At 53.0% G+C, this 24,843-nt stretch overlaps 1 protein-coding gene across 5 annotated transcripts in view; it reads right to left on the bottom strand.

Moving 5' to 3' along the window:
• msi2b (musashi RNA-binding protein 2b) overlaps positions 1 to 24,843 on the bottom strand; it is a 171,204-nt gene that overhangs the window by 21,119 nt on the left and 125,242 nt on the right. For 4 of the 5 annotated variants that reach the window (XM_072701569.1, XM_072701568.1, XM_072701570.1 and 1 more), the window contains exons 9-11: positions 19,932 to 20,046; positions 15,558 to 15,632; positions 2,528 to 2,590 (exon numbers count right to left, since the gene is read on the bottom strand). In XM_072701569.1, coding sequence (XP_072557670.1) covers positions 2,528 to 2,590; positions 15,558 to 15,632; positions 19,932 to 20,046 — 253 coding nt within the window. The remainder of the gene's footprint in view (positions 1 to 2,527; positions 2,591 to 15,557; positions 15,633 to 19,931; positions 20,047 to 24,843) is intronic. The other variant, XM_072701572.1, reaches the window with a different exon arrangement.

Genomic DNA, 24,843 nt, shown 5'->3' with positions numbered 1-24,843 from the left:
GTCCTCTATCAACCAGGTTTAGTTAACTAGTTCATCCCGGAATACATGCAGAATTGGCTCAGCGTAGCCTACGCTAACTTTTCTAAAAGAAAAAAAAGAAAGAAAGAAAACCAGACGTTCATGCACATTCTTACACTCTCCAGCCAGAAAACAACAGGTAGAATAATGAACACCAAAATGAAAAAATAAAAAAAAAACACAAACACAGGGAAAAGTGAAAAGGTCAGACAAAAAGTTCTAATGGCAAAGTTTCATAGCTGGATAGTGGATCAGAGTAACATCAGGCCTTTGGTGCGGGGTGGGCTGGTATAATGGCTCCGAAAGCCGCTGATTATTCAGGAGGACGAGTGAGAGGGAGCAATTTACGGAGAGACACTCTGCCGCACGCCAGAGGAGGACTAGGCGGGGAACCGGCAGCGGACGGGCTCGTCCCTAAGCGGGCGGCCGCGTTAGCACCGCGCTGACGTTTCTGGGTGGGTGGCGGGAGGCGAGAGGGGGGGTGGAAGTGGAGCGAGCGAGCTCTAATCAGATCCCTGTTCTGGAAGGACCCCACCCCAACACAATCAATGATTAAAGTAGGATTTTCAGTAGGCCCTAAGAAATGGCTGAGGGAAATGTTTTATCTGAGAGATGAGGAACTGACATCCTTATGTGCTTGGTGGGGGGGGGGGGGGGGTCAGGCAGGGATCCACCACAAAGGTACTAGCCAATCGGCCCTTGATGTCTCATAGTAGGACCACGAAGTTCTAGAAGCAGGCAGTGCCAGTTTGCATGGAATGTGTACTGGACATGAAATACGTCACATTCTTTTTTAATATTTAGATTTTCTTATTTCTGTTTGACAAAACAATTACTAAAAATAACAGTTACTCTTCAACGAGTCTGACTGAAGAGGAAAGAAGCTGTGGGCACGGCAAAAAGCTCTCGACAAATTTAAGTTCCCGCCGGGTTGCGTGCGATTGGCAACCCAGCCGTCACTTAAGCACGCCGTCCAGTCGGGAGTGTCACACTAGCAAGCCATTTGCGATTGGACGATATACAAGCGCCACCCATTTGCCACACAACTGGAATCACAAGTTTACGAAGGCTATAATGGACACCCAAATCCCAACTGCACCCCCCACCCACCGGAAGATATTAAAGGAGTATTTAAAAAAAAAATGCAGCATCACTCTGACTCATGAATGATACATTCAAGTACTTGGGGGGTTAAAAAAAAAAAAAGTTACTTGGTGTTTAGAATTTTTTTCCCTTAAAAATGAGATTTTTTATTTTTTTTTTTAAATATAAAACCTCGGTTATTGTTGGTTCTTTAAGCAGCGCTTTGGAAAAGTGTTATAAATACGCAGTAAACAGCACGCTCCTTAAGGAGCTGAAAATAACCCCTGGAGCCATAGCGCTCGGGTGCGAAGCAGGGGAAGTGCAGCATGGGAGGGGCCCCCAGGGGCCCGCTGACCGGCACTAGGAGGAGGGGGGGAGAAATATGGCGTCCGTCACAGCAGAACAGACAGAGAGCGGGGTGCCTCTCCGCTGGGTGACATTAAGCTCGCGGCTGCCCGGGGGGGTGGGGGGTGGGGGGGGTATAAACCTGGGGGGGCCCCCTGCCGGCGTCGCCGCCACCTTGGGCTGCCCTTGGCGCCGCAGGCGCTCACCGAAATCAACGCCCCCTCCACCCCCCCCCCCGGGCAGATACGTAAACACGGCCTTAATCAGATGCACAAAAACGTATCTGTCACGCTTTAGCGGAGGAGCAGCGGATGATGAAATCTGCCGGAAAGGTCAGCTTCAAATGTCAAATATCTTCCTGGGCAGACTGACTCCCGCACGCGGCCAAGGCCTGAGCGGATCATTCATGAGAGAGAGAGAGAGAGGGGGGCGAGCTGCTCTGGGCGGTGAGGGAGACCCACAGCCCCCGGCCCCACCCACCCACCCTCCCCAGGCCCAGCACCCTAGACAACAACATTAAGTGCAGTGTCAGATTTTGACTTCTCATGTTGGTCTGACAGGAACCTGCCTCGTTGGTCGACAAGCCCCCCCCCCCCCCCCCGTACATTGTCAGTACCTCCATGCCCAGATCCAAACCATTCTCAACAGGATTCAAAATGTCTGCAGGGAGCTCCATACTGCCCTCTAGGGTTCAGCTTCCCTACTGCGGCTCATCAGAGATGGGCCTCGTGTTCTTTACTGTATCTAGCAATTAGTACAAGGTCACATGGGTTCATTAGATGGTCTAACCGCTAAATAAAGAGCCAGAGACTTAAAGGGGACACATGTCACATGGTCAGGGAAGGCAGACCACATGAGAAATGAAAATCTCGTCAGAGCAAGGTGTCCAATACTAACAGCCCACTCAATCAGGGAGGGGGGTGCTGTTATACAGCTGTGGTGATGCTGATGGGGGGGGGGGGGGGCACAAAGAGACCCCACCCATGCCAAGTGTCTGCAGTGTGAGGGAAGGATGCGGCAGAGACAGGCTGGTGAGGGTGGGGTGGCACAGGTGAGCCTTTTCCACCAGGGGGCGCCTTACCTGAGCCACGCGCTGCTGCCACCGCCGCTGCTGCCACAGGTCCATACGCCGTTGCCGGGAAGCCTGTGGGGGGGTTGGGGGGGGGGGGGGGGGGGAGAAGGTGTGCGGTTTAAACCAGTGAGCGACGGTGTCATCGTGGCAGTGGATGGCGCCATCGGAAGCGTACCCCCAGGTCCTTCCCAGGGCCCTAATTAGACCCCAAGGTTGGGGGGGGGGGGGGGGGCGCGACAATTACCTTTAATTGGCTGAAATGTAAAGGCAGGTCTAACGAGCCACCGCCATTCCTGCTGACCTTTCCGCAACAGAACCCCCCCCCCCACCCCCCGCCCCCAGGACACTGGGGCCCCGCCATCCACGGACACTGCGCAGCAGGAAGGGGTGGGGGGTACAGCACAAAGCAGACCCCCTCCGGTCTAATTAAGCCGGCTATAAACGGCCCCCATCATCAGAGTCTCCGTGATGTTGTCTCCCCTCCTAATTGACTTATCAGACCCCCACCCCACTTTCATTTTACATTTTGAAAACCAATTGCGTGCGACGGACAAATCTCTCGTTTTCCTAACGCTGGTGTGGGAGGCTGTCCCCGGGACGAGGCGGCTACGGGCCGATGCGGTGTTGCCCGTTTTGGACGTGCACGCCGGCCCGTCGCGCGCGGACACCTGGCAGAGGATTCTGGGAAGGATACTAAGTAATTTAGCGTGGGAACCATTGAGCGATCTCACCCTTAGAAGTCCATTTAAGCTACTCAGCCTGACATCTCAATATGCACAGGAATGTCATAAACCCAGGGGGGGGGGTGGATTTGGGCTATAGACGGGGGCAGTGTCTACTACAAAGAGCGGTCATAAGGACCAGAGAACAGGGACGATAATGTGGAGAAGAGAGGGGGGAAGAACGACCCCCCTCCAAACAATTTTGGTACTGGTTGGCCTCTTAAAGAAAATTAAAGCGGTGCTAAATTTTCCCTGTAATTGAGCGTGACCGAATGAGCGCTTGCATATTTCAACCCGCCGATTTCTAAGTGTCTCACTGGCGCCCCCTGTCGCCTATTCCGGCACTGTGAATTCAAACTCTGATGTAGAAATGCACTGCTGAAAACTGGAGGCCAGAGAAAGGCCGTGAACACAGGCTAACCCCTCGCTGAAAAAAACAAGGTGCCCGATGTCTCACTTAATATAAACGTTTTTTTTTTAGGAGGGAAAAAAATTAGAGGGGTGACCTTAGTCACAGTATTACCAGTGAATTAAAAACCACAGTTCTCTGTCACTTCTGTTAGGTGGCGCCCTAACCAGCTTCTCCAAGAGCTGTGCCAGTTTGCTTCCTGTTGTGTCTAGAAGACGAGGCAGCCTCCAAATCGAACGGGCATGGTGTGCCAGGAATTCGATGCCCCCGGCCCTGTCTATCGGCCGGCGTGAGAGCCTGAGAGTCACGGTAATTAACACGTGGCTTACGGGTCCGACACTGCAAGATGGCTCTTTGAGTATTTGCTGCAGGAGGAATGACATTGGATGGGGGGGGCAGGGTCACCTTGACCTACGATGCAACAGTGCCACCCGAGACAGCAACATAGCGTGTTCCTCTCTAGGGCAGGAAAAAACAACAACCCTAACCATAAAAAAAAAAACACGTTAGCATCCGGCCTTTATCTGCAAGCGCGTGCTGGACGTGTCTCGCGCTGACGGCACGTGTGAATCGGGGTGGGGGGATTTGCTCAAAAAAAAAAAACACACAAACTAAATCAGCAGTGTTCAAACATCATAATTAAATATTATAATCATTGTACTGAACAATGAAAGACATAAACCAGAGTACTGTGTCTAAGTCATTATTATAACATAAATGTAATTACTGACTGGCTCTCTAATTAAAACACATCTTTGGCTGTGGTGGTCTATTCTTGATTGAAAGGCTATAGACAATGAAGCAGCGGCCATGGCAGATGCTGGGGTTCAGATAGAAGGATGGCGTGTAATTAGGCTTGTCTCTAGCGAGTTACTTCCCCCTCCCCATCACCCCCCAGCACCCTGATTTAATCAAGACATTTCTGCCCTGCCAACCCATTATGTTACTGGCCTTAATAACCTTTTATTTGCCGGTAATATATAATCAAAAACAGCCAATCGCCTTTGTACGTAGGCCTCCTTAATGAGCAAACGCGATCACTAAGACCTGCAGCGTCCTGCATGATCGCGGTTGGGGTGGGGGGGGTTGGCTTCGGACCCGGGTTCTCTGAGCGGAACAACGGAAACGGGCCCGCAGATGCTGCCACGTTCCTGACGGGAAACACGGTGCGTTCGAAACGACGACTCCCCCCCCCCCCCCCAAGAGAAGCTACGGAAATGCGGCCGCAATCTGGCAGCCAGCAGATAATTGCGAAACGTGCATCAAACGGCACTTCAAAGTTATTCCCGGGAAATTCGATTAGGACTTGCTTCTGCGACGTGAAAAACGGCGCGAGTAAAAACAAACGGGAAGCGGCAGGGAGGGGGGCACCGGAATCTCTCGGCTCAATGCGGCCCAGAAGACTCAGAACCTCATCCCGGTGCACGAATACAACAGTTACCATGACAACGATCGGGGCTGGGGGGGGGGGGGGGGGGGGGTGCAAGACACAGTGTAGGTCAAACCACAAGAATGGTGGGTTCAGAAAACAGCTCCTCTCCGTTTGTGCAGAGAGGAAGCTTTTACACGAAAAGGCTGTCTCCTTCACTTTGGGGCGGGGGGGGGGGGGGGGCTCAAGCAGAAGGGGCTGAGATGGCACGCAGCTGAAAGACACTGTGCAGAAAAACCCCACAAACTATGAGGGGGGGGGGGGCAGTGAGAAAAGCAGGGAGATATCGTTGTGGGGCGGGGGTACTTCAAAACAAGGAAGACTGTGATCGTGGAGCCGGCCAACAGCCCCCAAGGATAGCCAAGATGATCTGCACATGGCAGGGGCCCGCAGCACCTACTACATATAAGGAAATAAAGAAAGCCCCCCCCCCCCCCTTCGGCCACAATACTGACACAAACGGCAAATATTTGATTCAGAACCCCCCCTCTTCTCAGTCTCTTCACAAAGTCGAAATTCTACATGAGTCAAATATTATGTTAATGGGAATGAAACACTGCCCCCCCCCGCCGCCCTGCCAGAGGCACCGCTCGCTGTTGCCATGCAGATTACGCCCCGGCCCTCGGAGGTCTCCGCCCCCGATCCCACACTGCCTTTCCGAAGTTCCTGTCAGGCAAAGTTCTTAGGACAGATTAACGCGGCAGGATTAGGTGGGGTAATTAACCGGCCGTGTCCGCCCATTGTTTTGTGTTTGCCGGGTGAGGGGGGGGGTGCCCACCGGAGGCCCCCGCAGCATTAAATCAATTTCATGGCCCTTTATTGCAGAAGAGATAAAACCAATATTTAGCTTTCAATTTTTCTCAATTATTTCACCGGGGCCACTTCATCAATAGCCCCGTTTACGGGTGTCGGAGAGGCCCACGGCCGGGACAAGGACACATCTGTTCTTGGCTGGTCCCTCGGGCGGATTGAGGGGGGAGCACCCCCCCCCGCGCCTCCCGAACCGCGGACAGAGGGATTAGCTGCCCTTGTGTAGGGGAAAAAAACAGAGCGGGCAATAAAAGTCGAGCACCTACGCCTCCTCTCGCCAGACGCTGTGCTCCAACGGAAAAGCAAATGTAAACAGATTCCTTGCAGGATTCGGGGGGGGGGGGCAAGCTGCTCAGAAATGAAGCCCCAGAGGGCGCTGCACACTTCCAAGGTGGCGCGATCGCTTCCGTCTCGCTCTCCTGCTCATACCGCCGCGGCAAGGCGACCGCTGTAACCTTTGACTTCTGCAAATTGAACTGGGGGGGAGGCAGGCAGAAAAAAGTGGCTGAAGTGGAGGAAACAAAGAGTAAGAGAATTCTTCCATGGCTAAGGGAGGGGTGGGGGGGTCTCTGCATGAGTCACCCAGGATGAAGGGCAGGCCGGTGCTGGCCGGAGGTCACTAGCTGGTGTCCTATCCCAGGTCTCCACTGTGCATCAGACCAACCTCTATATATAGCCGCCCCCCCCTTCCCTTCTCTTGCTCTCCATTACCCTGACTTTCTACCCCCCTGCCTCGATCCCTTCTCCTCCCTCCCTCCGCTGTCAGTGCCCCCCCACTGCGTTCTGCTCCACACAAAGATCCTCTGTTGTCTCCCAGTTCCACCCGTACTTTCTTCCTCCTTTGCTGTGTCACGTCCTTTTTTCAGGCAAAGCTCTTGGTTACCTACCCCCCCACCACCCCCCCCCACCCAAGCCCCTCTTCTACTCTCCTGCCAGCGCCTCTTATCAGTCCATCAGAGAGAGAGAAAAAAAAAAATGCTTTCACGCTGTACACACTCCGCATCCGGCAACAAGGGCATCTGAGTCCAAAGTGTAGTAATGAAGCCTCGGCGGCCCAGAAGTCCACCATATTTTACCAGCGAGTGGTCGGCCGTCCGACCTGTCAACCGATACCAGAACCATTTGGATCCACACAATTAGATGGCTGACGTCCTAAGGACTGCTCTCAGCATGTTCCTAAGCAGTCCAGAACATCCACATAACGCCAGGGAACAAAACGGGTACAATCAGGTAAAGTGCAGCACAGGAATCCCTTTTGGGGGATGCGCCCTAACACACACCTGCAGGCGTGTTTGCCTGTAACTTGGGGACTGTGTGATCGAGCAAAGGCGAGCATCGCGCCCCCCACCAACATCAGGGGAAAGACCCTGGGGCAACCGAACACTGAGAATATAAGTAAAGGTACAGATACACTGATCAGCTTCCTGTCACACAAAAAAAAAAACACTGTGCGAGATCCGTTGGGCCTTTTTCCCCAAAAGGTCTTGCTTCAGCAGTACCGGAGCTTGGCACCGTCTGAGCAGAGATGGCACCGAACACGGACGTGGCACCGAACACGGACGTGACTCCGAGGCGGCCCGGCGATCGCTGGTGTCCAGCTGTCTCAATCAAGCCTTTCATCTCTCATTAATATCCTGGCATTCTCTGGAAGCTTCCACAGTCACGATCACAAAAAAGAGCGTGTGGGGGGGGGTATCTCGCTCATGCAGGTGTGTGTGTGTGTGTGTGTGTGTGTGTGTGTGTGTATGCACACGCACATGTGTGGTCATGCCGGGAAGGTCGACATTACACAGGCGTCTCTCTCATTTATCAATCGCTTTTTCTTACCTTGATATAATGAACAAAGAGAGGCACACAGGGTGAGCTTCAAATGCGCGATTTCACGTTTCCTACATCATCTAACACGGAGGTTCTGAAAGGAGGCCGGGCCGAATCACAGAGGACCTGTAGGCGTCCGCTCACTTTGCCTGTTAACAGAGAGGCGGAGAGGGGGCGCCGGGGCAATCGGGCCAGTGCTGAAACATCGCCCAGTACGGCCGCACCTGACGCCCACGCCATCTCCGGCACGGACGTGCCCCGCGCTTCCCGGCGATCGAGGTGCGAACCCAGGTCTCCCACTTGACATTTCCATTATCTTCTGCCGCTCTACGCTCACGATGCGGGAGGGGGCTCTCCCTCGGCGCTGCCGGAACGTTCCCCCGCCTCAGAAATAAAAAATAAAGATGAGACTCGAGAGAAGGGGAGACCCCTTACAGACACCTAGCGACAGACACACCGCGGGGTGGCTAGACTCGCCACAAACCTCAGAGGACAGGTCTGGTTCAGCCTGGGACTGAGCTCCAGGTTGTCGAATCCAGTAAGTAGAGAGGAGAAATAGTCCTGAAATTACCTCCCTGCCTCCCCTGAACGGGGGCGTGATCAAGGCGATTCTGATAAACAGGAGGAAGAAGGAGAGGAGTTGCCTCAAGGACAAGGCATTGAAAGGCACAAACACCTTTTACCGTCGTAAAATATAACCAGGGATGCACACGGAGGCCTGGCGGAAAGTGCCGGAGAGATGTGTATCGACAGCCCAGTGACGAGAAGGCTGATGCGCCAGCATGCAAGGACCAGGCCTGATATCCCCCCGCCCCCCCAGCACCCCACATCTCCACCCCGCCACATTGATCGCCACCACTCTCACGCCCGCTAAAGTGCCAGGTGTGCTGCACAATTACAGCGATCAGAGGCGTCTTCGGGACGTGGGCGCCGCCACCGTGATGACAGCGCCCTCTTAAGCACAACCAGACGGCCGCCGCCGCCTCAATGAGCGCAATTACCAGCCGTGGGAATATCATTCCTACCTCGCAAATAAAAAAAACAGGGAAAAGACATGTGTGGGATTAAGACTGGGGGTATGGCATGGGGGGGGGGGGGGCTGATGTATTCTGGCTTTCCATAGTGCTCCAGGAAAGCCCAGCTAGCCCGGGCACTGATGGACGACCCCCCATTTGCATTCTGGTGCCGAGTGTGACAGACGCCATGCGAGAGCGCCCGGCTTACAGAGGATCAGGTCCGCGTGTTTCGGTGTGCGTGAGTATGAACATGCTGTGAGGAGGTGGGTTTGGGGTCACTCACATCGACCATAAATAAGATACAGAATCGATAACGAGACAGAGTGAGGATCAACACCGTTTGATGCGAATAAACATCAACCCGCGGAAAGCTCCCTGGAATCCCACACCCTGGCGGATGAGCGGTATTTTTTCCGACATGTCACGTACACGCCGCTCGCCGATTACTCTGCTCCCCCCGGCAGCCGTCCGCAGTGACAAGTCCGGGAAAATAAAAGGGCTCGCATCTCTCAGGTGGTTCCTCGTGCTTCTATTATCGCGGCGGCGAAGTTGGCGGCAAGCCGGGGGAACGGAACCGGCGGGCCGCGGCTTAAAGAGAGGCGGCCCGGCTGACGGCGCCGGGTTCCTAGCTCCCGCCGAGCCGGTGCGGGCGGAACGTGTTTGATGGGGAGACCTACAAGATATGAGTAACTGCCAATGGGGGGGGGGGGGGGGGGGGGGGGGGGGGACGGAGTCCCAGCCAAGCAGCAAATCGTCTGTTTACGTGGGCCGGATCCCGCTGGTCCTGGGCTGGAGTCGGAGGCTCAGCGAAACGCGAGGCTGCCTTTTGGCAGGGCTGCTCCCTCAAACAGCGCCCCTCCCTGTGACCTTAACATACCGCAGCCATGCCCCCTCCCTCAATCCCAACAGGTAAAAGTGATCCAGCAAATAGCACCTGTTTACGACCGTCCCGGGTCAAAAAGCGGGGTCGGTGAATCTCAGACGTGTTCCAGGGGAGGAAATTATGGGGTAAAGACAACAGCCCTGGAAAAACAGCCCCACCACTTGCGGCTCCTCACCCCCCCCCCCCAGCTGACAAACATTTAAGCCTGCCCCGTCTGACTAATCCACACCATGTGCCCCCAGTGAAACGATCCATGAACGAGCCAGCAGGCCCGGCCGGTGAGTGCGCACGATCGAGGGGGAACACGTCTGCGCAGACCCCATTGGCCAGCTATGTGTCCAGCCCAGTGATGCGTTACCGCCGCTCGCCTCTGCACGCCCACTGGGTTAATAAGCTGGCTTTTCAATTAGAGCCAATTTCGCTTGAGTGAGGGGAGGGGGGACGCTGCCAGTGGAGCCGGCCCCTCCCCCTCCCTCAGCGGCAGGACCTTCTTCAGCATCGCTATTCCATTACCCTCCGCTATGCCCCCCCTCCCCCAACGCTATCGGCATGCCCGTACGCGCCTGTCTTGACGCCACTTAGGGCGTGTAAAATCACAAGCCGTATAACGGCTGACGGGGGGGGGGGAGGGATCAGGGACCCATCCAGAAGACACGAGCCCCCTTGTACCATTTTGTTTGTCACTCGTCTGTTTTACCGCTGAATTCTTCACCAAGGGACAAGCTTTGCATCAGTTTTCATGCATCGTCCCACCCTCCCCAGAAGAAGCTCCGACGGAAAAGCTGTAACGTCCATAATGCCTCCAGATCCCAGGATGCGTATGAAGAAGCCGTGACCTTAAAGCTCCTCTTTGGTGACCCGCTCCACCCACTCCCCATCACTGCCGGCCCCCCCATACGCCTAATATAAGGGAGACTCCCAGGTCTGTGGGCTCCATCTTCCTCCGTGTCGTATTATCTTCTCAGAGATGGAGATTTAGGAAAACAGGGAGGTCATGAACGGCAAATTTACACGACTTAGGACAGTCTGGCTAGCCAGGCTGTGAGCTACGAACCCACACCGACGGGGGAAGGGGGGGCAATGATCGTCCACATATTGATGGACAACCTGGCCCTGGCAGGGGCTCGGAAAATGGTCCAAGAGAGCCATTTGTCTTGGGATAACCCTCATCCAGAGGCTCACATTAACAAACTTAAATGTCAAAGAGTTTTAATAACTTTATTATTAAAAGATTTAATAACTTAAACTCGCATTAAAATCCAAAGCATCATACAAGTTCATCATACAACTGTCTCCCATAGCTGGCTATTTTACCTTATCGAGGTTCACTGCGGTCGGGCCCCCTTCTGGAACCGAGCCGGGGAACCCCTGGCATGCGGGCATGCGCAGACAGCACGCCGGCACGCGCAGACAGCACGCCGGCATGCGCAGATAGCACGCCGGCACGCGCAGACAGGACACGGGCACGCGCAGACTCTCGGGTCGGGGAGACTAATTACGCACGCCAAACATTCCCAATAAGAATTCACTGCAAGGTACATTCTTAAAGGGTTAGGACACTGTCTGAGTCATTTTACACAGTCCAGACTAAAATCGAACAGGGACGTGTAAATGTTAGCAGGAAGAAATGATTAGCACAGGAAAGCAGTCGTGAAATTTAAGATCTGACAAAATATGACCAAAGCCTTGGGAGAAAAAAAAAGTAGAGTATAAAAAAAATATATATGTATATATATCCAGAGCTTAGGTCATCCAGAGGATAGCTGACAGACCTATTAGGGGTGAGAGGAAGGGTGACTGGCGGAAACAGAGATAAACCTCCGATGGTTACCGTGATTTATTTAACAGCGTGACTTCAGAGGCACAGGGACGGATTCCCAATGATCCAAAATGGCCACGTCACGCGCGACCCGTGAAGCGGCAGGGAGATGGAAAGGTGAACAGGGACACAGCCATCGACGGGGCCCTTGTCCTGATTCTGTGCAGGCCTCCGCTCCGTGGATAACGGAGTGCTTCAAAAAAGAAAAAAAAATTAGCTGGACCCTTTACCGCAAAGTCAATAACGGTACGAGCGAAAGGGTAGGCTTAGGACAAATCCTTCAGGTAGCAGGACACTATCTCACCTTCCGTGTTCTGCAGCAAGGTCAGTGACATCGGCTGAAATGGAGGGGCGGGAGCGGAGGTGCCGGGGGGGGGGCATGGCACGGAGGAGCAGATCATTTTTTGCGGGAAATCCAGGGGATTGAGCGGGAAGCGGGAAGTTAACTATCCGCGAACGTGCAGCGGTCTGAGCTCGCCGACCCCCCACCCCATTTCCAACAACGGAAGGAAGGTTTTCTTCCAAACCCGCTGACGCAATCCTGCCGGATGACATTAAACCTTCAGCGGCTCACCCACCGCGGCACCCATAATTCCGGCTGCCGGAGAGGCGCCTTTTCCGGTCTCCAAAGACACCGGGACGGGTACACAAACAAACCACGGAAAAGACGACGTATTCTAGGGGGACGCGGCGGAAACGTAACTGTCATTAAAAACAGCAGAAACTATCTGAGGGCACGTGTGGCGGGGGGGGGTTATCACCCAGAGGACACCCCGGACGGCACGGTGACTCTGCCCGCATAATGAGGTGCTCGTCGGCGTTTTCTCGGCGCCGGGCCACATTAGCCGGCGGGCACGCGGAGAGAAGGGGCCTGCGGAGAGGCTTTAATCCTCTTCGCCTGGCTTAGTCGCACCGCCGGGTGCCGGCGACGCCTGCCAATTTGCAGCACTTCATTATACATCCTCCCATGTTCGTTTATCCGTCTGGGCGGCGGCTCTGGGCCACGGGACCTGTTTATGACTGCGAGGAGCCGCGTTTCGAGTCCGTGTCGCCGCGACGGACGTTCCTGTGGCGCTCCTCACCTAATACTGCCCTATATTTTAACATTTCCTCCTGCCCTAGACACTAGTGTGTTGTGAAGGACAGACGATGTAAGTGGACTAAAAGCCAGGCTGAATGATAGCCTCGAGTGTTACATATATACTATTATATTCTTCGAAAACGCGTTCTGCCCTCAGGTAACGGGGTCAGGTAGCAATATTTCCATGCCAGTCTCTTCAAAAACACCCCATAAAACACATCCAATCTTATTTTACCCCGCTGCCCCATAATCCTCAGCTGCCTCCCAGCCATTCATCTGTCAAGAGCTCCCCGCATCCACCACTCTGTAGCGAAAGATGCCGGCCGCTTTTTAAGCTCACGGCCGAGCCGGCGGGCGGGGCAGGCCCGGCAGCAGTAACGCTCGCCGGAAACCCACAAGCGGCGCCGCGGTGAGGCAGCAGGTGTGAGAGAGCCGCTTTGGCGCCGGCCGCTTATCAGCCGTTGGCGGCCTGTGGACCCGGTTCATTTACGCCCCACTCAAACCCTAGAAGAAACACCCCAGCTATAATTTGTTGTGGGAGCAGACAGTTAAAGTGCATTTCAGAGGCAGCGTCCCAGTTGTGAGGTCACGGGGCGATGGGTGACAGTGACGCCGCACGGTTTCCACTTACTGCCCCTTCATTCTAATGGCCACTTGGCGCTCATTTCCAACTTCCCAAAACACTCATCCCCCGCAGCGCTGCCTGCCCCGGCTTGGCCAGAATTACCCAAGGGAAAATCCAGAAGGTCTTCCCTCCATGCAAGTGATACTAGCCAATAACTCAATAAGATAAATGCAGAGGTCGGAGGCGGAGGGTGACTGACAGCGATACAGCAGTCGAGGCCACGGGGCACTGGGAGGCTGTGTTATACCCCAGGGCTGTGGAGACGCACCTCCACGAATCTCACAGCAGCGGTGTGTTCACAACCCAAGGGCGGCAAGAAGCTGAAAGTGCCTCAAATATGCGCTGGAGTCCATACCTTGGCAGCAAGAGGGGACATCAATATCAGTGTCTGTGGCCCAACCCAATCGCTCCTCCAATAATTACAGCTTCTTGTGCTTCTTCGAGAAGCTCATCAGGAACCACATCATATCTTTCATTCCTCCCACGTTTGATCTGTACCAGTTTGCCTACAGAGCAAATAGGTCTACGGAGGAGACTCTGGCCACTGCATGCTGGTCCGTCCCACCTGGAGCCGCAGGGGAGCGACGCATGGCTGCTCTTCATAGACTTCAGCTCTGCTTTTAATACCATCCTCCCTCACAGACTGGTGACCAAACTGCTACACATAGGACTTCCGCACTCGACCTGCCTTTGGATGAAGGACTTCCTGAGTGACCGGACACAGAGCGTTAGAGTGGGCCTCCATTTCTCCACACCCATTGGCCTCAGCACTGGCTCCTCACAGGGCTGTGTGCTGAGCCCCCTGCTCTACACCCAATACACTCACGACTGCATTCCTACCCACCACAGTAATACCATTGTTAAGTTCGCAGACGATACCACGGTAGGAGGGCTCATATCTGGGGGGGGATGAGTCCCTCTACAGGGATGAGGTGGCACGGCAGACAGCAAGGTGTAGGAACAACAACTATCTTCTCAACACGGCCAAGATCAAGGACCTCATTGTGGACTTCAGGAAGATAGCAGACAACATCCAGCCACTTGTGATCAACAGGGACTGTGTGAAGGTCTCAGATTTGCACTTCTTGGGTGTCACCTTCAGGGAAGACCTGACCTGGGGAACACACACCACTGGACTGGTGAAGGTGGCCCAAAAGAGACTTTCCTTCCAGAGAGTTCTCAGGACAGACAACATCCTTGAGAACCTGCTGATGTCCTTCAACTGCTGCAGAGTAGAAAACATCCTGGCCTACTGTCTCAGTGCATGGTTCTCCAGCTGCACAGTAGAGATCATCCTGACCTACTGTCTCTGTGCATGGTTCTCCAGCTGCACAGTAGAGAGCATCCTGACCTACTGTCTCTGTGCATGGTTCTTCAGCTGCACAGTAGCACAGAGGAAAAAGCTCCACAGGGTCATTCAGGTCACCCAACGGATAGTTGGCTGCCCTCTCCCCTCACTTGAAGAATTGCACAGTTCCCGTTGTCTCAGGAACATCAAGAAAATTGTACGGGACCCATCACACCCTGGGCATGTACTGTTTGAACACCTGCCTTCAGGCAGATGTTTCAACATCCATAAAGACTAAAACTAACAGACTAAAAAACAGTTTTTATCCTTCAGCTATCACCATATTGAATGCTGCTAAGCTGACTATGTGATGTAGTGCACCTTCATGTTTACAATTCAGTGTCATGGTTACAACTGAGTTGGACTCATTGCTTAATTTTAATGCTGCTATTTTTAAGTGCAATAGGCGAAAAGTGCAATATCTTGAAACCGTGGGGTATGACGACTTTATTGTGCTGGTCTGTTTTATTGTCTGTTTATTTATTTGATGTTCTATGTGGCTACTGTTTGGATGTGACACTGGAGAGGATGCACCTTTAAAATTTCGTTGCTGTGGAAACAACAATGACAATAAAGTATCTGAATCTGAAATAATCAGGCAAGAAACCAACAATAAATTAATACACCCAGGCAGATGTAAACAAAATGCCCCCCCGCCCCAACCTGTTCTGAAGGAGCTGAGTGTGTCAGAGCTGACGTTTCATCCCATATCCAACATCTCCCCACAATGCGATGCCTTCTGAAGTCATGTGACCAAGTACTGGCCCTTTAAGAGAAGCGGGGAAAGAGTGCCCTGCCGGGAAACACGGGTTCGCCCAGGCCGCGTTCAAAGGCCCGCCGCTCTCTCGAACACGAAATTGCGCCGACCAGGGCTTTCCCTTCTAAATGCTATTGATTTTCCTTCAGTAAGAATTGGAAGGGCTAAGCGCAGGACTTGGGGTGTTTTTTTTTTCCCCTTTGGGGCAGGGGGCTCACTTTCAAAGCGGGGGGGGGGGGGGCATCTGTTAAGGAGGCCCGAGGTTCAGGTCCAGACCGGGAGGCGGGATCAGGAGGCTGTACTCCAACAGCACTGGACTTACCCGGGAATTGATAGCTATAGCTTGGGGCGAATCCAGTGTATCCACGTCCATAAGTGGCGACAATGTTTGGGTAACCTTGGGAAAAACAGAAAAACAAAACAGCATTACGGCAAAGCCCCACCCCATCAAAAGCCCCCCAAGTGCAGAAACACCAGCCAAGCGCTAGAAGGCAGCAGATTACCCACAAGGAGGACCAGTTGGAACTGGCTGTGCGTTATTACCATTACAATCATCCTCCAGCCACCAGCCCCCCCCCCCCCCCCAACACTTTGGTCTGATTCATTCCCTGGGGGAGACGGCAGATGTGTCTAGAAGTGTCGTTCTTACTGTCGTTGATCGATAAGCTCTCTTTTTTAGCCGGGGCTAATCGATCATGAGGGACACGCCGGCGCGATGTGACGGACGGCCCAGGCGGTAGGACGGAACCGCGCCTCGAGGAGCTCCAGAACGGGCGTGTGTTTGTGGCAGCACTTTAAAAGTCCCTTTAAAAAAGCGGAATGCAACTTATTTTGGAATTTACTGGCAATCTGTTTAGTTTAGCTATCTTTGCTGATGCAGAAATTTTTAATGATGAGCGAGGCTAAGGACCAACACGAGCAGTCCATTACTGCGGTCCTACCCACGAGAGGCCTGAAACACGGGGGACACCATGCGAGAAATGCAGTGCACACTGAGCCGGCCCCCACCACGCCTCACCGAGGGGAGGGAGCTGGCCGGGGGGTCCAGAGGGCTCTCTTTGTGCCGTACCATGCGGCATGGCCTCGCCATTTGGCAATACGAGCATGACGGTAGACAGCAGACACGTATATACTGATGGAGTGTGTGCGTGTGTGCGTGGCGTGTTGGGGGGCTATGACAATGACAGTGTGTGTGGGACTAAGAGTGTGTGACGACTTGTCAGAGTGAAACTGTCTGCGTTTCTAATTCTTGTGAGACAGCAAGTCGGTCCGTTTGTGAGGAAGTGGAAAAGTGTGTGTGTGTGTGTGTGTGTGTGTTTGTGAGTGTCTGTGTATTTGTGTGTTGGCGTGTGTGTGTGAATGTCAGCATGTGTGTACGTCTGTGTCTGTGTGAATGTGATCATGCGTGTGTCTGTGTGAATGTGATCGTGGTGTGTCTGACTATGCGCGATTGTGTCTGCGTGTGCGTGTCTGCGTGTGTGTGTCTGCGTGTGCGTGCGATCGTGTGTCTGCCTGTGTGAGTGTGACTGCGTGCGTGAGAGTCTGTGCGCACACGGGCTGTGCGGCGCCGCTGGCACACTGTCCAACACGCAGCTGCACTCAGACGCCGCATCCCGCCAGCTGTCTCCCTCCATCCCGCTCTGCTCGGTGCCGCCGTACCGATTCCCCCCCCCGTCTCCGTCAGTTCAGACAGCGCTGCACTCCACGCAGCCGCGAGACACGGCCGGATGGCCGTCTCAGTCCCCCGTGGCCCTACGCTACAATTTACCCAAATAAATAAAGAAAAATAAAGAAATAAGCATGAATAGAACCGTGTTTGGGCCGCGAGAGACTTCTCCCCACGCGTGTATTTATTCCGACGTCATGCGGCCTCCTGAAAGATGTGAAATCGCTCTCTCCGGGTGCCCTCCTTTCCCATCCAATGACATCGAACATCGTTTGCAGAGTCGTTACCGGGCGACGCTTTAAGAGAAGGGCTTGTGGATCTTCCGGAGCTTTCTGTGCACGTCGTCACGGCGCACACCGGCACCATGACTCTCTGTCATCGAGCAGCCTTCGGCTTGTGGGGAATTTTTTATAATTTTTTTTAAGGACAGGAGCAAGACAATGAGCTGGGAAGGTGTTTATAAGAGGCAAGGACCTCTTTACGAGCGGGAGTTAAAATGAGAGGTATTTGCCGGGAAAAAGGGTTTTTTACGTTGGAACCTCCACAAACAAATGAGGGTGACGTAGGGCAGCGATAACTTAATGGGGCGACCAGCTGGGGGGGGGCGGGGGGTGGGGGCTTCTCCCTATAAAGCCACCCTAAAATTTAATCTTCAACGCTAGCAGAGGGGAAACCTGATTGGCTCGGGGAGTCTCGCTGGCCCACCCTCTGGCCCCCTGAAGATGGTTTTTACCACCGACCCCCCCCTCCCCAACCCCCCAGAGGAACTCTCACCCTGTGACGCAGCACGTTTTGCCGGTGGCACCATTCCGGGCAGCGGGTTAATGCCAATTTTGAGACGGTCGCCCCTCCCTGACCTCTGGCCAGGCGGTGCCTGCATTTTACTCACAGAGATCCTTTGGCCATGAAACTGCCACCCCCCACCCCGACATCTGGCTGGTAGGTAAACTGCCCCCTCCACCTCAATAAATAGGGGGAAGGGGTCAGTGGACTCAAGGACACCTGCAGTGGCATTTCAGACAGGGTCTTTATCCCTCGTTACCCACAATGCCTTTCTGTAAGTGACTCAGGTGAGTGGGAGCCGGGGGGAGGCAGGTGGGCCTGTCGCCAGAGGCCGGTTCTGGGCCTACGCCCCAGCCCCCCCGATAAATAAATCCCGACACTTCACCGGGCTGGTTGGGGGGGGGCCCTTGCCTGCACATTCCCATTATTAATATGCATGCTAATATACCTATTTTATGGCTCAACAGTTCAGATTCACTTTAAAATCAATTATCCATCTGGTAAATCCATATTTCGCGCGGGCTTAAATGTGTATTAATTTCAGCAAACATACATGCGGCATAACACAATAAAGATGAATGGTGCGATTAGGCGGCGTAAACAAAGGAGCAGTGAGGGGGATTTAATGAGGTTTCGGCACGTAAGAAATTACAGTTCGTTTAAATAATGAGTCTTGTTGATTTTTTATGCAAATTATTAAAAGGAATGTTTCGCTGTCCTGCTTTTCCAATTTCATTTAGATAAGAATGACTCTAAATAACTCCACAATTAATATCCGCAGCCACCCCCCACTCCACCGCCTCTTCAGATAGCTTCCCCCCCACCCCCCAGTCCACTTCTCACTCGCCGCACATCGATCTGCTATAAATCATAATAAGTTCAAAGCTCGACCACCGCCCCCCCCCCACAACCACCCCCCAAAGTGTAACTCTGGCTCTAGGTGACTCGATCGCCATATTGGTGATATTTTACACAAACAAACAACAATAATAATGATGAAGCCAACAGAGGCCGATGGAGCTGGTGCTTGGATATCTGACAATATCTATCAATCCATCTCCAAACCGGTTCTCCTGGGGCCTGTTATCACCAGACGAGATTTGCTGCTTGGCTGGATAACTTGCCGGATTTAAGGTGCCCCAGTGGAAAGGGAGACCTTCGTTCACCTACATTTAGCCCAGACCACCTTAAATCCGACAACTTATCTTGCTAAACCAAAATTCCAGCTTTGTGATACAGGTTCCAGGTCAGGGTCACGGAGAATAATAAGAATAATATTTCATTTAAAAAAAAAACAAAAAAAACAAACATTTTCACGCAATTATGAGTTAAAAAGCACAATAAAAAATTTGGGTCAAAACACTCAAATCCGGTCCCAAACACTACCTTTATTCACCGACCCCTTAAATCGGCAGGCGGCGGTCTGGGAGGTCAGTGCCAATGAAGATGAAGTACAGTAAGTGGCCGGGGCCCCCTAAACGAAGCCCCCGCCACACCCCGGATCCCATTATTCGGCCCTCTCGAGGTCAGGCAGATGAAATCATAAATTTATAATTTAACATTACTTCAATTTTCCTCTTCATTTGGCCCTGTAATGCATAGCCGTGCTCCGGTGAATCTGGGCCCGGAAATGGCACGGCGGCGATGGGGCTGGCTGAATATCAATAGCATATTTCACGCGGGCCCAGCGAGGACGCCTCATCAAGCCAAATTACAGGCGGGCCGCCCCAGCCAGCCACCTCCATTAGCCGCCATTCACATTCCACAGCCCGCATCAAACCACTTATTTGCCTCAGTTACTTGCGGCAGACGATCAATCTCACAGTAATTATCTCTTGTCACTAAGGCGAGGGGGGGGGGGGATTGGTGGGGGGGGGGGGGTGGGGCATGGTAAGGGGAGAAAGAAAAAACATGAAGACCACCCCCCACCCTTTTCAGGATTCACGTCGCTTGTCTTTTTTCCTCGTAGCATCGGCAGGAAACGCGGGAAGCCGGTTTGGCGGGCGCTAGCGGAACGGGAAGATGTGTCGTTGGGGGGGGGGGGCATACTGCCGTCAAGCCCCTGCTTAAGTGGGACAACGGCGCCAGTGGAAACGAGAGCCACGGGACCGAGCCACCCTGGGATCGCTGCCGGAATACCAGAGTGGGAAAACATCGTTGCACTCCACTGCCGTGTCACCCCAGCCCCCCCCCCCCAGCATACCCTAAGAACCGCCCCTCCCCCACCAAAAGCCCCCCCATACTCACTCAGCATGCCCATCCCCAGCATGAAGGCGTCCATGGTGTAGGGTAGGCCTCTGGCACGACCCCGTGTCCCAGGCGGGAACATCACCTCCTTTGGCTGGGCTTTCTTGCATTCTACCTGCAGACAGACCACACACACACACACACACACAGACCACACGCACAGACCACGCACACACAGACAGACAGCCGTTAGCAGCCGGGTCACCCCAGCCCCTGTACGAGCGTCAAACTCGCATTACCACTTCTTACCCCAAGCCTGCAAGTTCAAGAGAAATTAATGGAAAATTACAACTGCTTAATTCCACTTTTAAGCTCCGAAGATCATACGAGGGCTCCAATTTAAACCAGGATGGAGGAGGAACATAACAGATCGATTGGAATTATTTTTCATATGGCCCCCGTGTCAACATGGAGGGTGCCCCCCCACGGGGCCCCCGGGATAACGTGTATCTGCAGCCACGGCGATGGCAAATTAAAACAATGAGAGCGTTTAAAGGCGGGATGGAGTGATCAGGCTCAAAAGACCATCTTTATGCTAAAAACCGGCAAATTTATCCAAGAGATTAAACGGAGACGTTTAATGGAAGGGCGTTCAAGCGTGCTGAAGAGAGCGTGCGTGACCCCATCCCACCGGGGGTTATCAACAGAGCCCCCCCACCCCCTCTTAATGGACCACTGATTTCAAAAGGAAGAGAATCCCTGTTGGCGTCATTGTAGAGACGCAGGACTTATTTTCACAAAATACACCTCAGATTTGGTGTCATCATACACTCTTCTATGTACTGCCCCCCCCCCACCCCACCAACCAACATCCTGGATGTGTCATCCCCCTGCACCCCCCACCACCTTAGACCCCATTCCACAATGCATTTTGACATTACCACCCTGCCCCCCCCCCACTCTCTCACACACACACACAGTATCAAACACATTCCCAACACACACACATACAGACATCAGGTGCCGAGCCCCCCCACCCCACAACATTTTCCTCGTGTCCCCCCCTCCCACCCCCTCCCACTTAGCAGTGAGGCAGGTGTAAGAGAAGCAACTGGCAAGACATCATGGCCGACACAGCGCAAGAATAGCAGCAGGCTAAACGGTGCGACGTGAGTCATTACATTTTCCTCATTAGTGAGTTTTGGGGACGTTCAGAGGGGGCGAAGGGGCCATGGGAGCCGGTGGCAGACCGGGGTTTAATCAGCGGGTCGGCAGAGAAAGGCCGCGCGCGGCTCCTCGCATTCCCGCTCGGCTAATTACGCTCCCGGCACAGGTTCGGCTGCTGATGAGCCACTTCAGTGCTTAATGAAAACGTGAAGGGGACCACTAATGGTGGGGGCCCCGCGGGAGGCCGGGCGGGCGAGGGCAAGGGCAAGCGGGCATTGCCCGTTTCGGGACACCAAGGCAAGCGTCAGAGAAAGCGAGGGCGGCACAGGGGACGAGCAGGCAGGGTGATTCAGGGTCACCAGCTGTGACCCGTGCAGGCTTACAGGTGCAGGGGTTTAGCCTTACCGCGTCCCTCCTGGGGGCCGACCACTGGCAAGCAGGCGGCACTGGCCGAGCCCGGCTCCTATTGGACATCGCTTACTAACGCCCAATCACAGCTGACCAGCGCTCAGATCACTGACTTCCTGCCACTGCCGTTTCCTTGCCCACCATGTTTGTGTAATTTCTCTACACCGCGAAAGGAACAATTCGCAAGCCTTCTCTCCAGCTTTAATGAAGGCGGCGTAAGGTTAAACGCCGGCGATGGCTGGGGCCGACGCCTTTTCACTGGCTCTGTAGTTGCTCCTCTAATTATCGGGCAATTACCCAACGCCTTGCCAACAGGTGGGTGCTAACCGTCACTCGTTATTCACAGCAAGCAGCCCTCCCCCCCACCATCCCCCCTCCGCCCCCCGCTCCAGACGGAGCAGGCCCCGGCGGACCACTGCCTGTCAGGACAATGGCCGGAGGTCCCGGATGGACCGCAGAAGATGTCAACACAGCCATCAGACGGCCTGACATCTGACCCCTGATGACAGGCATACGAGTTCAAAAGCGCGAGCCAAAATACCACAAGCGTTTAAGCTCCGCCGTGCCGCGGGGGAAGGAAATTAATTAATGCGAGGGGATGGTGCACGCGGGCACGCGTAGCTTGGGGAGAATAACCTCCATCAGCAGCGCCTCACCTGAATGTCACCCCGGCCCACCGAGGTAAATAGGAAACGCTGATGAGTCCTTTTGCATTTAAGCGAGTCCGCGCTAGGAAATGTCACTCCCGCCACAGCACGACAGGCCAAACTTCTTTGCAATCGAATGTGCTCCTTTAAGCAAATTTTAACGCTTTTACTAAGGAAGGTTGGGGGTGCCAGGGGGGTGTGTGGGGGGGGGGGGGGGATCTCAGGAGGGAGGAGAGGTGGTGGTGAGGGACCCAGCAGTATTGACAGAGGTGAGAAACCAGGCAGGGAGCTCCAGTCCGTGGCTGGAACCATTTTCCCACGCACCCCGTTTCCCATCTACCCCACTGCAGGGACGCACCAAAAAAAAAAAAATACACGACACTGCAGAGTGAGTCACTTCTGCATACTGGCATCACATAATGCCGAACATGAAAGGCACTTAAGCAGACTAAATAAATAAATATGCATCCGGAAAAAAAGGCAACCTGAGAATACCGGCAACATCTGCGCCTCTGCCGAGGGGAGATTGTCACAATGACTGGGCCGACGTTCCCAGCAGAGCGGCTGCATCAAAGGGGGCCGTCTCAGAAATCTCAGCAGAGCTGGGGAGCGCTTAATAACACCGACAGACGCAAATCGGGGAGACGGAGAGAATGGAATGGGGGGGAGGGGGGGGGGGCGCTGCTGAAGGTCGGCCACGGAAAGCGGGGAAGCCGGGACCTCTGAAGTTTATTTAGCTTATCCCGGCTACACGCGGACGTCAGCTGGGTAAATAAAATAATCCAATTATTCCCTCTTCCACGTCAGTCCCCTCGGGATTAGGATTTCGAAATCCTGCAACTTGGTGTGACCGCATACAATTAGTAAGTCGCCGTGTGCTGTGGAAAAAGCGTTCGAACAATACGACAGCGGCCAGCCCGGACGCGGCGGGAAGACTGGCGCTGCATATCCGGCCTGTTTTAGCGAGACGCCGAGCGTTTATTAGCAGTCGGCGAGTCGTCAGCACTCCGGAAACGTCGCTCATGCTTAGCAGATCAGGAACAAGGCTTCCCGCGGCTGAAAACTGCAGCCACACCAAATATATAAACTCTAATCCACAATGACAGACAAGAAAATACTTAAGTCTGTCCTTTGACAGAAAAAAACGTATGCAGCCTGACAACCTGTATGTAGCCCCCCCCCCCATGGGAATACGAAGTGTTCTCCAGTGTTTAAGATTCACAATAAGGAAATAAAAAGGCATTCTCCAGGACTTTCACTGCGAATATTTAATTCTGATATCCTAAAGCCAATTATTATTAGATACACTAACACTTACATCAGGGATTACAGCTCCTGCTGTCGCTCTCCTCACGAACGGCTCTCCTTTCTGCGTGCCAGTCATTTTTAAATAGTAACCTGAAGCATGCGCCAAATGAGCTTCTATATACTAGAGTAACCTGATGCACGCACCAAATGAGCTTCTATATACTACAGTGACCTGATGCACGTGCCAAATGAGCTTCTATATACTACAGTGACCTGATGCACGCGCCAAATGAGCTTCTATATACTACAGTGACCTGATGCACGTGCCAAATGAGCTTCTATATACTACAGTGACCTGATGCATGCGCCAAATGAGCTTCTGTATACTAGAGTAACCTGATGCATGCGCCAAATGAGCTTCTATATACTACAGTGACCTGATGCACGCACCAAATGAGCTTCTATATACTACAGTGACCTGATGCACGCGCCAAATGAGCTTCTATATACTACAGTGACCTGATGCACGTGCCAAATGAGCTTCTATATACTACAGTGACCTGATGCATGCGCCAAATGAGCTTCTGTATACTAGAGTAACCTGATGCATGCGCCAAATGAGCTTCTATATACTACAGTGACCTGATGCACGCACCAAATGAGCTTCTATATACTACAGTGACCTGATGCACGCACCAAATGAGCTTCTATATACTACAGTGACCTGATGCACGTGCCAAATGATCTTCTATATACTAGAGTAACCTGATGCACGCGCCAAATGAGCTTCTATACATTACATTGACCTGATGCACGCGCCAAATGAGCTTCTATATACTACAGTGACCTGATGCACGTGCCAAATGATCTTCTATATACTAGAGTAACCTGATGCACGCGCCAAATGAGCTTCTATATACTACAGTGACCTGATGCACGTGCCAAATGATCTTCTACAGTATATACTAGAGTAACCTGATGCACGCGCCAAATGAGCTTCTATATACTACAGTGACCTGATGTACGCACCAAATGAGCTTCTATATACTACAGTAACCTGATGCATGTTCCAAATGAGCTTCTATATACTACAGTGACCTGATGCATATGGAAATCTAAAATAGGAAGCAGCACATGAAATACTCTGTCACAAAAGGTCCCGCGAGGTCCAGAAAGTTCAGGAAAGAATTGGATGTCAAAGGCCATATAGTTTACGAAACGCAGAGGAACAGTTAAATACGGACTCTTTTCATGCAAGTCCATTCAGTGCTATTTTATGCCTGTTTCACACTATTTTACAGTCTAAAGCTGCTTGATAAGGAACAATTAAATATTACATACATGCAAATTCAACTTTTTAAAATTAGATGCCCAAGGCCAAATAGGAAATTTTAGATGACTACAATTTTTTTGGCTTTTGTAAAAGGTTACGTTCCTTTGTCAAGCCGTCCTACGAGAAAAGCTGCCCTATTCCATAAACCCGTCTCTACACAATTTTTAAA

Source organism: Paramormyrops kingsleyae, chromosome 17 (assembly GCF_048594095.1).
Source record: "Paramormyrops kingsleyae isolate MSU_618 chromosome 17, PKINGS_0.4, whole genome shotgun sequence".
NCBI lineage: Eukaryota > Metazoa > Chordata > Actinopteri > Osteoglossiformes > Mormyridae > Paramormyrops > Paramormyrops kingsleyae.
This window is presented reverse-complemented; position numbering and strand designations above follow the sequence as displayed.